Source organism: Perca fluviatilis, chromosome 1, assembly GCF_010015445.1.
Source record: "Perca fluviatilis chromosome 1, GENO_Pfluv_1.0, whole genome shotgun sequence".
NCBI classification, from domain to species: domain Eukaryota; kingdom Metazoa; phylum Chordata; class Actinopteri; order Perciformes; family Percidae; genus Perca; species Perca fluviatilis.
The window spans coordinates 39,324,749-39,340,462 of record NC_053112.1 but is presented as its reverse complement, the minus strand read 5'-3'; the positions used below and the strand labels follow the sequence as shown (position 1 = coordinate 39,340,462).

The following is a 15,714-nucleotide window of genomic DNA, read 5'->3' as shown; positions in this document are numbered from 1 at the left end:
GAACCCCCTGCTGAATTTAAACGCACAAATGTGCTGAAACAAGGGTGAAGGTGTGAGTATTTTTGGCCGTTTTGTTTGACTGTGTTTGCGCTGTCTAGCACAATCACAAGTCATCTTCCATCCTACCGTGGGTTTGAACTCATAATGAGCCGCCTCAGCCACCGCACGACATGTCTCCGTCACTTTTTTCAATAGAGCCGTTCCTGTAATGCTGACATGATTGGACGTCCCACCCCCAATGGGGACAAAGGCCACTGTGGGCCCTGATAGGACCAGAGACAGCAGGACTATGCCCAGCCCTGAAGTCATGATCAATCTACAGGAAGACAGAGAGAAAATGATTAGATATTAGTATCAGGTTGGTTAAATGATTAATGACGGAATACAACTGTGAATTCCACTGCTTGATGTTGACAGTTGTTTCTGGAAGATATATTAGAAGACACATTAGAATCAGATAACGAAAAAAACAAAGATATGACACAGAGAAAGGAAAATTCTCAGGAACACAGTCATGTCATGTGTATTGGTATTGATTACCGTAGCCATAATCCAAAATGAGAATTATGTAAAGGTAGAAAACCTGCACAAAATAAGATTTTTTTAGGAGCTTTGTCTGTGGAATCCCTTAAGATATAGTGTTGTTTTTCTAGAAAATTTGAATTTCTAGTGACATAAGGCGTTCATAAAGTAGGCAAAGACCATAAACGGACATATGTTTTGTAAGAATGTGCCACTCCCCACCAAACGTATTATTTGCACTTTTTGCTTTGCCCTTTATTTGCTATTCACACAGATTTCTCAGTGATGATTTAAATAGTGAACTGAAAGCCATCTGGACAAAGTGTCCCAACTCTTATGTTTACATTTTTTTTATTTGGTCAAATAAAACAGTAGAATAAGGTACTGAAACAAAATAAATTACCCAAAAAATATTTTAAATATTAATATATAACATGTTTACAAAAAATTAAATGTGCAAATAGATTCAAGCAATTACTTGTAGGTTAATTTAAGCAAAAAAGACAAGTTTGATTTTAATATAAATACAGATTCCTTTTCCCTACCAAAGAAATACACAATCTGATAAAACATAGCACCCATTATAAATTAAATTAACAAAATGTAACTTTTGAATACAAACATACCTTGAGGTTTCTCTGTGGTAATGACTCCAGTGACTCTTAAGGAAGTGTAGCGTGCAGCACCACCACCCGCTCTTTATCTGAATGTATGTGTGTGTGTGTGTGTGTGTGTGTGTGTGTGTGTGTGTGTGTGTGTGTGTGTGTGTGTGTGTGTGTGTGTGTGTGTGTGTGTTTGCGCACATGCATGCTATCTGCCTAGTCATAAAGACCTGGATATCATCATAAAACTAAAGAATATGGTCACACCTCGAGGACCCACTTTACTGCAACTGGGAAGTGACACACACTAAAAACATGATATTTCATCGTCATGCATACACATGTAGAGTGGAATAGCGTAGATCAAGGGTGTCAAACATAGCCCTAGGGCCAGAAAGGGTCCACCAAAGGGTCCAATCCGGCCCAGGAATTTAATATTCAGCACCACTATCAGACTCATTTCCTGTTCCATCCTGACCAGAATATAGTTGAAAACTGAAACGTATTTTTTTGAAATTGCACTTATTTTTAAGATATATCAGGTTGTTCATCATTTGTTTTGTAAATATATTGTTCATTTTGTACTTGCAACTCTAAAATAAAGGGACAAATATGTAGTTTTGGTTAATTATGAAAGGGTTTTACTGGCTGTTTTGGCCCATGAACTAAAATGAGTTTGCCACCCCTGGCTTAGATGTTTTTGCCATTTGATTCCTCTCACCCTGACCTGTACCCAGGATATACAGGACTTAGTCAAAGCTCGTCAGGGAGCTGTGATGGATTATAGTCTTAACTGTTCTGAGGTCAGAGTTTCACATTTCTCAGAATTTTGTCCTTTTATTTACTGCCAGACTAATAATTATAAATACGCCAAATAAACCAATTAGCAACCCATGCTTGGCAGCATGGGTTGCCAAACTTGTTAAACTTACAACCACAGCAATAATCACTGAACTGCAAAATGTCTCTCAAAAACAAGATGATGCACAAAATGAAGTTCCCAAAATGAAATATGAAATACATTTTGTCCACCACTTTACACTCATTCTTAGATTTCATTTGTTGAGACATCCAGCATGTACTCATCTATCACTTCCTGAAACCTGTTCCCACTAGCTCCACGAAGAAAACAATGAATGCTTTTATTGTGATGGTACAGTCATCTGTGGATGTCAATAGGTGTTCCAGGAAGGACTGTGAAGCTAGTTTGCAACAATTTGTATAGTAAAATAGTTTCCTTTCCGAGAAATCACTCCTATATGACAGTATCACACATACAATATGAGGCACCCAATAAGGTTAGGGTTTATTGTAAATGAACTGGTCAACTGGAAGGTTTTTTCATTTAATGGTGGAACAAAACTTGATGCATCTGACAGTTTCAGCATCAGCAAGCATAGCAAAAATCCATTGAAAACATCAACATTGGCAATCCAGAAATGAAAAAAAAGATAATATAAAATGATAAATAATATAAAATATAATATAAAAGGTAGTAAGCTGACTCTAACTGAAGTTACATGTATAAACAAAGTACTGACTGAAGAAGCATATAAGTACCCAAGCACTCTCAGTTCTCAGGTAAACCCTTTGCCTGTGTGTATCCTCTGAGACATAGTGTACTCTGGTCCTGGGCAGGGCAGGAAGTGCTGTACGGCAGCAGCACCAAAGGTGGAGTTCCTTACAACATTTGATGACACATAGTGCCCTGAGATAAAAATTCACGGAATTGTACAGATATCAGTCAACCAGGTGAACCTCCTCTTAGATCTACAGGTCCAAAGTGTACAGAGGGTGGGGGGCAAACAGAAGACAAATGACAAATGAGTGTGAGTACAAAAGTAGGAACAGGGAGAAGGAATGACAAACTAAGGGACTGTTTGTTATTTATTTCAGGGGCCACCGGAGGAGTTTAGGGATCTTTAGTCAAATTAGACCTGACCCTACCTTAACCAGAAATACATTTTGGATGACCCTCCAAAATGATATAGAAATATAAAGGGATGACCCTCCCCAACAACTTATTTATGCCTTCTGTACTGGTTTGTGCTTGGCAAAGATGTACAGATGCCCGTTTGCTCTTTTATATCCATTAGATACGCGACTTAACCTCTGCATTCTCATCTGACGCATCCCACTCCTCTGTTATAGTGTGGTGGCCATTTCAGTAGATTTACTCACTAACGTGGAAACACAATAAGCGTGGAAACTAAGTGCACACTTCCTGCATTACTGCATTACTTCACATACTAAGTTACTCCTCTAGTAAACTAGTATTCACATGAAATAAAACAATAAAACATTGAGACCAAGAAAGACCAACAAAGCACACTGGGTAATAAGAAATTCAACACTGGTTGCTATGGGCTCGTCACTAGGCTTCCTCAGTCATTGTATATTTTAGCATATAGGTAAAGCTGCCGAAGCTGAACGTTATCCAAAACTCCATTTCTGAGACGAGCGTCAATTTGGGAGCTTGCATGCTACCACTCCTTCCTTCTCAAATGCCTTGAAAAGGCTGTCGTTTGCACAATTTCACAAATAATCACCGGGACCAAGAGTCGGGTAGGGCTGCGGCCTGGAGACCTCCCGTCTCACGCCCTCCCGGCTTGGTACTGTCTGTGAGCTTCGACTTTTCAAAATAAAAGCTTGGGTCTGGTCCACTATGTTTTCGTACGTTTTTTTTGGATGTTTTTGAGCTAACAGTACGGCAATCATGCTAATGAATAAAATACTTTTTTCAGCAGATGTCTTAGTTAGAACACGATGGAGCTAGTGATGGGAAAAACCGACTCTTTTAAGCGAGTCGGTTCAACCGGACGGTCGTTGGTTGTACTACCGAGTTAATAGATTTGGTCACCGGTTCGCGTGCCCTCGGCGACGGCGGAGAGACACAGGAGAGAGAGAGAGAGAAAGAAAAAGAGACGAGCGAGACATAGCGAGTGCTCTGTTGTTGCAGGAAACATTCAGCTGTTAGACAAACTCCCGGGCAGTTCAGTGCCTGTGTTTCGTTTTTTACCCTCATAGTGTTTTAAAACTTTCTTGTGGCAGCGATAAAGGCAGAACACACCGACAAGTCTGATCACCGGTTACATTTGTTGCCTTTCTCCAAAAGTTGAGTCAGTCTCAAAATGAATGGAAAGGCCTGCGTTTTTGCAGGACTTTCAACCGGGCGGCGCTGGCGTTCTGAACGCAGCCAAGGCAGGAACACAGTGTGGGCCCAAACAGGCACATTGAAAGGTGTTTTGAGTGTGTTTTGAGTCATGTTCACCACCAGATGACGACAAAGGCGTTTTGTAACCCCTGAGCAAAACGCAGCTTTGTCCACTTCTCTCTTTCCTCCGATAGATACTGTGAGCAGCCACATAAGTCATGTTTGAATGTTGTTGTTCAAGTTGAAAGTAGATTAAGACTGTTGTGTTAACTGCACAAAGGATGTCAGGCTGAAGATGCGTTAGTAGGTTACCTATATAGATTTTAGATAGACTTTGTTTGTTGACGCAACGTGTATCATGGTGGAAGCTGCAGACCAGTATGTGAAATGTGTGGGAAACTAGTTCACACATGTCCAGCCTTGGCAGGATGATCTGTCATTTAAGATCACACGCTCAGGGGAGGGTGTGTGTGTGTGTGTGTGTGTGTGTGTGTGTGTGTGTGTGTGTGTGTGTGTGTGTGTGTGTGTGTGTGTGTGTGTGTGTGTGTGCGCGCGCGTGTGTGTGTGTGTGGGGGGTGTGATTTAGTGGGTGTCTCCATAACAGGAGAGCTGTAGAAAGTGACAGAACTGGAGGGATGAGTGTCAGTGACAGTAAGACAAAGAGGAACAGGAATTTGTAGTGAAAGATTTAGACTAACGTACGTTGCAGACCTACTTTTTTTCCCATGCTGCCCTACTACTCCCACAGTAGGTATGTTTTTTTTTCTACTATATTTCATTCATTTCATGTCTTTTAAACATGGGGACATTGTAGCCAAATGTCAATGATTATTTGTTTTTTTTTTAAATGTACAAAGAATGGAAGATACTGTCTCTTATCACCAGCTTTCACTCGGTCAGTGTTGGAAGAAGTATTCTGATCCTTTACTTAAGTAAAAGTACTAATGCCACCCTGTAAAAGTAGTCTTAAGTATTACAAGTAAAAGTACTCATAGCAGAAAACCCCTCACAATTTAGAAACAGGAAACGATCCAAACTGTTCTGTCAATCAACTTAGTGTTTAATCGGCTAATCATTTCATCTGGACTTGTTGGCCATTATATAGTTGGGTAGTTTAATTTATAATTAAACATTGTATATTATAAACTACAAATTTTTTGTGAAAACAAATTAATTTATATGTAAGTAGTAACTAAAGCTTTCAGGTTAATGTAGTGGAGTAAAAAGTACAATATTTCTCTCTGAAATGTAGAGGAGTAGAAGTAGAAAGTGGCATGAAAAGAAAAGTCACGTAAAGTTCAAGTACAGTACTTGAGTAAATGTACTTAGTTACATTTTACTGAATTCAAGACATGTCACCCAACCCACACTTCTATGTGTATGAGACACACACACACACACACACAAATTCACCTGCCAGGTGCCAGACGATTTAGAGGTACAATATCATAGTTGTTTGATGCGTATATACAATCTGTGGCCAGGTTATTACCAGGTATATCTGCCTGAACATATATGCAGTCTAATAAAAAAGCCCCACAATAAAAAATGATTTAGTGATTTTGTTGAAACTGATTAAAAGAGATTCAACTTCATGGTCATTGTAGAGGCTGTTTTATGGTGCGGTTACATTATATTGCTTAATACTAATTTATGTCAATAGGGATAGAGTAAATATGAGCTAGGTGCGCCAGCTGATTGTCTATATAAAATGCCGAGCGGTTACAGTGTCAAAGTAGAAATGTGGAGCCAGTTACATCAATTTTAATATCAACTCAAACATGAAAGTGCACTGCTACTGTGTACGTTGACAGTTTGCCAGGAACTTATAGTTTGCCAGGCACACTGAGCTATAATACACAACTCTTTATTCATGGAAATTTAATCACAAAATGAAAGCCTGAATACAACCCACAGAGCTTGTCAGTCTGCTTCAGGGTTTAACAGTTTGTTTCTATGTTGCTGAGTGGCTTATTTTGACTTGTCTTCCTCTGTACTGTGTGTTTAGCATTTCTAAGAAGCATCTGCTTCTCTTAACCTGGTTATTTAAGTGCTCAATTTATCAATAATGGCAGCAGTCACACAAAGACATAATCTAAAAATAATCTTCGAGCAAAAACACCCTCTGATATACCCAATGTACAGTTGAGGGGAATACAGTCACATCAGCATTATGTCATGGAAACATTTACTCACATGTCTACATTCCTGTGCAGACATGGTGCCGTGTTTACCTAATCAAGGCACTTGGTATGAGGTGAGGTGACTAAGTATGTAACCATGGTTGGATGTAAGAATACAATGGCAACACTCAATTTGAATAGTTTTAATCTAGAGCAGGCGTTTTCAAAGTGTTTTTTAGGCCAAGGACCCCTTAGCTAAAAGAGAGAAGGAGCAGGAACCCCCCAACTGCATACATTGTATAGCATTTAATTGCATATTATTAAAGGGGGGGGGGTTGTTTTTATAAAAAAAAAAAAAAAAAAAATTTTTTTTTTTTTTTTTTTTAAAAAATATAATAAGTGGTGTGTAAATGAAATGTTCTTTTTAGCAAAAAAGGCTTTGCAAATAATGTCATGTTAATGTACTGTATGTTTTCAGACATATTTTAATTTTTGAAAAAAAAACTTATCAAACAATAATCAGGCGGCCCCCCTGCAGTAATTCTGAGGAGCCCTTATGGGTCGCTGATCCCCTGTTGAAGATCTCTGATCTAAAGTATTTAGTCATAACTAGATGTTCCGCATGTCAGCTATTTCTTGTGTGTAACTCCAAAGTATAGCCCGTAACCATTACTTAACTAAGCTGCTGAAATATAAACACTACTGTAGCACCTGAGAATATGTTCTGCATTGGAGAAATATTTGATATTTTACAACCGAGAAGAACACTGGGAGAGGGTAGTGAAAATCAAACTAGGTCAGGTATCTGACAGCTCAGGCAAGATAGCATAATTAGCAGAGCAGTGGGGTTCACAGAATGTTTTACTCTTTAAAAATCTTCCTTCTTGGTTTAGATGTTCAGTTTGAGCTGTTTAAAGTATTTTCTAGTATGTGCTTATTAGTTATCCATTGCACATTTTTCAGGGTATTTTCATAGGCTGGTTTGCTGGCAGCTTTGTCATTGATGTGCATACACTGTGACAGTACAAAACAATGTTTTTTTGTGCAGTTGGGTTAGGCCAGATGACACAATAGACAAACAACCTCCATATTAGCTCTGCTGTTGGATCACATGAGCACAGCTATCAAGCTACTGTAAGCAGATACACTTGCATCTTTTATCAACCTAGTGTTGATTTTGTCACCTATTTAGTCTTAGTCTTAGTCTTGTGCCAAATGTCCTTGTTAGTTTTAGTCTAGTTTTAGTCATTCACATATCTTTTTTTGTTAGTCAAGTTTTAGTCGACTAAAAGTCTCGTCATTTTGGTCTAGTTTTAGTCAAAAGAAAACTCAATATATCTTAGTCAAGTTTTAGTCAAAACATTTTAGTCTTTTTTTAAATAACAAATTATTTCTGATAACCATTTCAGTCAAATAGTGTTTCACAAATCTCAAATATATCATAATTACCTGACAAAATACACTTGTTGATTGATTTTTGTTGAATGCAACTTTGTTAAACGCATCTGTTTTTCTGATTTAAGAGACACATTCACAAACGATGAATTTGTTCTGAAGAGTATTTTATTTTGAACCAACACAATTCAAAAGCTGGGGCCCAACAGACTCCGACTGACAAGTTACAAAGCTTTTTGGTTGCCTTGTGTCTAATTTTTCTGTTCAGAGCAGAAATAAAATAAGTAGACTGAAACGATCACTTGCCATTACGTTTGCCTTGCAAGTATGCAAAAGCATCAGTGTCAGCACTGATAAGGGTAAGCTAACATTAGCCTTTGAAATCATGTGTTTTACATGTAAATCCTGTTTCATTGCTACGCTATCTACACAAATTCTGACATGAGCTACTTAACTAGCAGCCTTTATAGCATGTCTACTTTTTGATATGATAGCCATTAGGGATGGGCATTGGATTATATTTTCTTCGTCGATTGTCGGGAGAATTAACGATCGACTATCGATTAATCATTAATATTTTTATATTAAAATTCATGATTTATTTAACTTTTTATAAATTGAAAATGCAATGAAAATACAAAAATACAGCGTGTTTTTCCTCGATCTTAATCACAAGAAGAACAACTTGTGGCAGTAAAACTGGAGGTTATAGATATAGATTATAGATATATATGCGCTGCGGTGCGGCGCTCTGAAGCAGCAGAACCTGTGAGCCGGCGTTCTTAAACAGAATGGAACTAAAAACTATCCAAGGCACGGGACAAAGCTAATAAATAACCAGTAGGCTAACTCACATACAACTTCTGCACCAGTCTACTGATTTTTGTCGAGAAAGATAAGCATGTTGACATGATCTGGGGTTAGACGCGACCGCTACCTAGTGACCGTCAGTCCAGCCGCCGAAAACACCCGCGTTGCCGGGATGCACAGGTCGCCTACCTCCGCGCTAACTTGGCCAGCCTTATTCCGTTCTTCGTAGTGAGTTTCTACCAGTCTGGTGATGGTACATCGTGACGAAATTTGATATGCTGGTTCCAATATCCATCTCAATGAACTTGCAGGTCCCTTGGGTAATTTTCTCTGCTCGTTGTGCATCGCAGCTCCTCCGTGCTAACGCCGAGTTTACGCTAGGTTGAGACTGAGAGCAGGGTGCACCGCGGCCGCCACCGACATAACCAGGCTCGGATGCACTTTGTTTAGTGGTAGACTACATCATGTGAGTCGTGGTCGTGTTGTACTTATACACGGCATCTCAAAAAGTGACTGGTTTTCTGCTTCCTGTCAGTGGGTAAGCTAAGATAAGCTAAGCATTACTTTGCTAAGTACTGAGTAGTTTCATTCCTTAGAGCTGTGTGTGTAGGGTTGGGCATTGTTTTGATTTTTACAATTCTGATTTCAATTCCGATTCTTCCTTTCGATTCCCGTTCTTATCGATTCTGATTTTTTGAGGGGTGGGGTTGCAATGGGCCACATGCTAATTTCACGGATAAGAGTATAAGAGATAAATAATACAAATCTCAATGGAACATATGGAAAATTGCATTTTTATTCAATAGTGATTTACAGATTTACCAGGCTTTTTCATCATAAAATAAAGCCACACTTCACGCGCCGCTTACTGTGCTCCATGGCTGCAACACAACAAGCACCTGGAAGTTCGGTGGCCGCTACGGAAACCAAAACTTAAGTTAGTTAACAGCTGTGTTCAAAACTGTTCCCTGTCATGGAAATAGGGCATTATACAGCATGTTTGCCATTATGTATTGGTGTTTGAATTCTCCGCGGTTCATTTCATTCACTCTATAGTCCACTACAAAATAACCACTAATTTGAGTGTACATACGATGTACCCTACATTTTTACTCCCGTATCCCACAATGCAATGCGGTCGTGTTTTCCGTGAATAAGCAGAAGTAAACTGCAGAAACTGAAAAGAAAAAATGGAGCGGGCTTTTGTTTTTTAAACAGTAGAAATGTAACATGCAACATATATATAACATTCTACTATTCCCCGGGCACTCCGTTTGTTTCAGGGACATAGTAGAAGCATTTCTGTTTCAGTTTGTTTACATGATGCTGGGCACACAAATAACCGGCGCATCTGCTGACGCAACGATATCTTCAGTGAGTGCCCGAAATCTCGTTTGGTCGTTCCCTATATAGGTCACTATTTAATAAACACTATATAGGGAATAGTGAGTGAGTGAATGGGGAACGGTTTCGAACACAACTAATGTGTTAAATTTGGAACCGATAATCAGATTCTAAACCAGATTTTTTTTTTTCATGAATCAATTGGAATTTTTGAAATGTTTCCAAGTTTGAACTCTAGCTGTGTATGACATGCAGCCACTGCCAACCATGCAGCCACTGCCAACCATGCAGCCACTGCCAACCATGCAGCCACTGCCAACCATGCAGCCACTGCCAACCATGCAGCCACTGCCAACCATGCAGTCCGGGAAGTGCTAGCCAGTGCTGCAAGCGCCCGGCTTACATCCTTTCCTCAGTGACAAGCAGACTGATATCCATTAAAAGGAGAATGTCCTCCCCCCGAAAAACTCTCACAGAGGTTGTTTATTCAGACAGCCTATATTTACAGTTCACAACGTTAACGGCGTGCTTTGCGTATTATTTCTGCCACCACTAGTAGTATTTAATGAAACGCTCCTGTTGGTCGTATTGGAGGGCAAGGAACAAACGAGCCACATGGTCATATGGTTCGGAGGACTTGTGGTTTAAAGGTGTGGAATTGAGGTTGAAAACCAACATCTCAGCAAATATCACTTGACTACCTTTATTACTTTCGCTCATCAACTTATGTGTCTTGGTAGTTTCATTGATTATCTCAACGAGAAAGAGATTTATAGATAAACAGCATGCTGGTATCTCCTTGGGTTCTAATGCATTCCCAGACTGTTGTCTTAGTTATTGCTTAACTAAGGAGCTGTAGTTGCCCAAGAGCTGTATGTGCTTTGACAGGTTTTGACATGTTGTCCGCATAAGGGACAAAGTAGAGTATTTTGTTTCTCTTTTAGGTTTCCAAAGAATGTGGGATAGGAAAAAAAAACAGTCTATTATTGTGTGTTTTTTTTATTTTGTATTGTGTGAGATTAGAGTGCACACCTAACTGGTGGTATGTTAAGTAGATTTCCCTCTCAACTGCATGTGGGTGGTTGACGTGACATTTTGCCTTTTTGTGGTCCCGGGCGTCAAACGCAAATAAATATTTGGTGTGACAATAAAAAGCTTTGTTTTTTTGATAAATAATACAAATCTCAATGGAACATATGGAAAATAGCATCAGTAATAGTCACGCGCATTTTCTTAGATTTATAACAGGGTTTGTCAGAAATAATCTAAAATATATTGACAGATTGAGGACAGATGTCTTACTTTGCACGACGATTGAGAAAAATAATACAAAACGTAATAAATTTACAATTTGAGGAAATGCTGGATCTCAATATAGTTATGATAATGAGTTATGATAAAATGAGTTACTTAAGAAAAGTACACTCTATTTTCATTTTATATACAATAACTTCTATGTCACACCATATGATAATTTTAGACACTAATACAACAAATTGGTGAATACATTCAGAATTCTATACAAAATCTAAAAGACCACATATATTTCTGGAAAGCTAAGAGTTGGTACAACACAACTACATACTTTTGATGGACAATATTTTAAGTTTATTAAAAAAAAGTTTTTTAGGCTTATATGTCAACCACCCATGTGTAGCCCAAGGACAGTCATTACAATAGTATGTCATCATTCAACTTGAAAGGCGGTAGCGCAGGACGTACATATTCAACGATACATGTCCTGGCACTAGGTCTTTCTTGCTCTTGTTATTAAAAATTCAAAAGTTGAACCCTAGGAGACTGTATCAAATATTGAGTCACAACAGAGTACTTCTACTGCCAAAAATTTAACTGTTCAAGAAGATTTATGACCTGTAATCATCATGTCATGTCATGATGTTGAGTTACTAAAACTACAATTTTCAACGTAATTGCCTTTGATAAGGTTTTGTTTCCCCAGCAGCAATATAGAGTTGTAATTGATCAATTAGGAACAAAGCTTTAGTGCGTAGCTTTTTGATATTAATGAAGGTCCGTTACATTTAAGCCATCGCCAAATGAGTTGCTACAAAGCTAATTAAGACTATCAGCTCCACACAACTCTCTCTGTATTTCTCAGTATGGCTGAAGAGTCCATCATGTTTTTTTAATCCTCCGTGTCTACCTTGGCTACTAGCAACTGCGTGGAGGGGGGGTGCGTGGTCATGGAAGGCCTGTATCATGTGGATGCGCCATCAGTTTTGCTGTCATTACTTAGAATTCCCCATTGGGGAGACAGAAACTACGCACTATGGCTTTAACAAGTGAGTTGATGTTGGTGCTCGTTTGATTTAGTCACTGTATGACGAAACAGAGTGCTGATTTGTCAGCTGTCTGCAGACAGAGACACGTCTATTATTCATATCAACACCGTCATCATCATCATCATCATCATTAGCAGAGACACTGTTTTTGTAAATCTTTTCCACTGTGGACCACCCTGAATGTGCACAGACAAGCATCAGCTACTGCAGAAGATAACAGGTATTTAGCTTTCAAACAAGAACAATCATGTGTGCAATAGGGCTGCCCAATATATCCTTTTTTTTTAATCATCATTGCGATATTAACTGGTGCAATATACACATTGCGAAAAGCTGCGACGTATCCTGAAAGACACTCAGAGATCTTTAGTGTTATTCGAAAGAGAGTATCTGTAGAAATCTGCACTTTAAAATGTAATTTGTATGCTGTCCACTAAAAGTGGTGCCTTTTATATTCAATTCAATGTTCAATTTGTTCCATAAAAGAATGTTGGAAATGATTTCCTTTTGTTTGTTTTAAATTCAACAAGCATTTGTTGTATTTTAGCTAAATACTAAAAGCAGCAGAAATGCACAACTGTGTACACTTTAATATATGTTTATTTATCACAAGTAATATCGTTATTGCGATATTCATTTTCCACATATCGTGCAGCTATAGTGTGCACTAATACCTCCTAACCCTGACTCTGATTTTAATTTGAATCCACTTGCTTCTTCTTTCTGTTTTTTTTTTTTTTTTTTCAGAGCACTGATGTCAAACATGTCAAATGCCTCGGGGGAACAGCTGATCTGCCCCCTGCTTCAGCTGATGACGACGCACAGCCCCAACAACAACACCCAGGCCAATATGGTGGTGGTTTGCATCCATGGTCTGGTCTCCTGCCTGGGGATTTTTGAGAACGCACTCATCCTCTGGGTGGTGGGCTTCCGCCTGCGGCGCCGCACGGTCACCTCGGTCTGGGTGCTCAACCTGGCAGCGTCCGACTTTCTGGCAACTCTGACCCTGCCCCTCTTCACCTTCTACCTTTACTCGTCACATAGCTGGGAGCTCGGCAGCGTACTTTGCAAAACCCAGGCTTCCATCTTCTTCTTGAACATGTTTGTGTCGGCCTTCTTGCTGGCAGCCATTTCAGTGGACCGCTGCCTTCTGGCGGCCAAGCCAGTGTGGAGCCAGAATCATCGCTCAGTGGTGGGAGCGTGGAAGGTGTGTGCGTTGGGCTGGATGTGGGCAGCAATTAATACATTACCTTACTTACTGTTCCGCTCTGTGACTGAGAAACAGGATGGCAGGAAACTGTGCTATCATAATTTTGCCTTGTATTCATCCTCCCAAGACACTCTGGGGACAGATTGCAAAGTGAGGCAGGCAGCGACGGCCATCTCCAAGTTGCTGCTGGCATTCCTGTTCCCCCTGGTGGTGATAGCAGGGAGCTACATCCAAATTGTCCTCAGCCTGAGGTACAGGAGCCGGAAGAGGAAGCAAAGTGCCGGCAGGCACAATGATGCTCTGATTGTGTCAAACAAAGATGGGGCATTAGGAACTACAAGTACCCCTACAACCACGAAAACCACTAATATCTTTCTCAAGCCTCCGACCACCGGTCCATCTTTATCCCTCACACCTACTACCTTGTCCCCCTCTACCCCTAATCCGACCAGTCAGCTGTCCCAGAGCTTCACCAAGATGGTGACGTTTGTGATCGCAGCATTTGTACTGTGCTGGGCTCCCTATCACATCGTCTGCGTGATAGAAGTGACAGCCGAGTACTGGAACAAGAATCTCCACCTGGTGGAGGTAGGGCTGCCCCTGGCCACAACCTTAGCCTTCTTGAATGCCGTGTTGAACCCCATTCTGTATGCCTTCAGTTGCCCGAAATTCAGCGTGAGAATACGACAGAGTCTGGGAGCAGTGTTTGACGGTCTGGTAGAGGAAGGAGGAGGGCTGCTGTTGGTGCCAGGGAAAAGTTTAAGAGATCACATTCGGCGGAAGAGCAGTCGAGATGTGAGCCTTGCAACCCCAGGGTCCCGAAAGGGTTCGCAGTCACCCTGTCAATCACCTGACATCCAGCACCTCTTCCCAGTGCCTTCGCCCTCTGAAGGTCTCAAAAGCAACACTCACATGGAGCATACCAGACAAGAATCAAAAGATGAGGAGGAACAAAGCTGAGACGCTGTAGTTTTGGCTTTATGTGTGGTTTAGTGTAATGATTTCAGATATGTCTTAATGTACATGTTGGCCTTATTCAGTGGACACCCTCTGACCCTCTGGCCACCACAAATTAATGTGGAAACGGAATAAGTATTACAGTTGGATACAGTATTTTAAGCCATGCTAGCAGCTGGTTTAAGGGACAGCAATGTCGATCTGTCGCTTTATTCATCCACTACGTTGTTCCCGACTGAAAATTGGAAATTTTATACAGACATATATGGTCCACCGAGGGAAAATGTTACGGACTTTGGTGATCCCCTGACTTTCCCTTTAACCATGAGGTTGACATTTTTGGTTTTTATTGAAATACCTAAAAACTATTGGCTGGATTGCCATCACATTTGGTACAGACATTTATGTTCCCCAGAGGATGAATTGTAATCACTTTGGTGATCCCATGACTTTTCTTCTGTTAAAATTGTGTGTGTGTGTGTGTGTGTGTGTGTGTGTGTGTGTGTGTGTGTGTGTGTGTGTGTGTGTGTGTGTGTGTGTGTGTGTGTGTGTGAGAGAGAGAGAGAGAGAGAGAGAGAGAGAGACCCCACATTTAATATCCTAATAAACAAATACATGTGGCACAATAAGTGCTCAGATCTTTTACTCAAGTAAAAGTAAGTCAGGTTTATTTCTAGAGTCATTTGAACACAGCTTAATCTGACCAAAGTGTTGTACAAAAAGCCCTAAGGTGTTGTATAAAAGAACATTAAAAATGTAGAAAGACAACACAAAAGAGAACCTACTAACACCAACAACAAGCAGCACTTCAAATACTGAATCATAGACACAAAAAAAAACTGATTGAGGGATTAGTGGACTACAAAGGCCAATGAATACAAATGTGTCTTTAGCCTGGATTTAAAAACAGAAATGTGGGTTTAAACAGTCAGTCACATGCGGAGGAATGTATTGCATGCTGCATGTTAGCTGCTAGCATCTGACTTCCCTGCTTGTTGGGGGGGATGGAACCGTCAAAGCTGAAAGTAGGAACGATCTCAAAACAAAATTGCCAATAAAACCTATATTTGTCTATAAAACTTATAGTTTTGCTACTTTTATGTACCTATAAAACAAGCAATACTGCAGTAAATGTCCTGCATTCAGATTCCCATTTCAGAATAACATAGCCTATTTTATATTTGTATTATAATAATTGATGCATTAATGTGTTTATCACTTTAATGTTGCAGCTGGTAAAGGCGGAGCTCATTTTAATTACTATATATAATGCTGGGTAGTTTAACCTTTAACA

The 15,714-nt window shown here is 39.9% G+C and overlaps 2 protein-coding genes across 4 annotated transcripts in view; one reads left to right on the top strand and one right to left on the bottom strand.

The window, feature by feature from the left end:
- The window catches only part of vwa11 (von Willebrand factor A domain containing 11), a 39,165-nt gene that overhangs the window by 15,020 nt on the left and 8,431 nt on the right, over positions 1–15,714 (bottom strand). Inside the window, exons 1-2 of one of the 2 annotated variants that reach the window (XM_039814674.1) lie at positions 1,149–1,178; positions 127–316 (exon numbers count right to left, since the gene is read on the bottom strand). In XM_039814674.1, the coding sequence (XP_039670608.1) occupies positions 127–309 (183 nt within the window). In that variant the 5' untranslated portion in view covers positions 310–316; positions 1,149–1,178. Of the gene's footprint in view, positions 1–126; positions 317–1,148; positions 1,179–15,714 lie in introns of those variants that run through there. The other variant, XM_039814668.1, reaches the window with a different exon arrangement.
- On the top strand, positions 4,901–14,863 carry LOC120567709 (prostaglandin D2 receptor 2). Of its 2 annotated transcripts, none has more exons than XM_039814688.1 (2): positions 4,901–5,025; positions 13,001–14,863. In XM_039814688.1, the coding sequence occupies exon 2, from the start codon at positions 13,008–13,010 to the stop codon at positions 14,421–14,423; it is 1,416 nt and encodes a 471-aa protein (XP_039670622.1). In that variant the 5' UTR covers positions 4,901–5,025; positions 13,001–13,007; the 3' UTR covers positions 14,424–14,863. The 2 variants fall into 2 exon arrangements, with proteins under 2 accessions (XP_039670622.1, XP_039670615.1); XM_039814681.1 differs by having other exon boundaries at positions 4,901–5,029.

Excerpts from the sequence above, each read along its gene's own strand:
- LOC120567709 (XM_039814681.1), top strand. The coding sequence starts at position 5,004 with ATGCTGCCCTACTACTCCCACAGTAG. Across the intron at positions 5,030-13,000 it reads CCCTACTACTCCCACAGTAG|AGCACTGATGTCAAACATGT; the intron begins GTATGTTTTTTT and ends TTTTTTTTTCAG.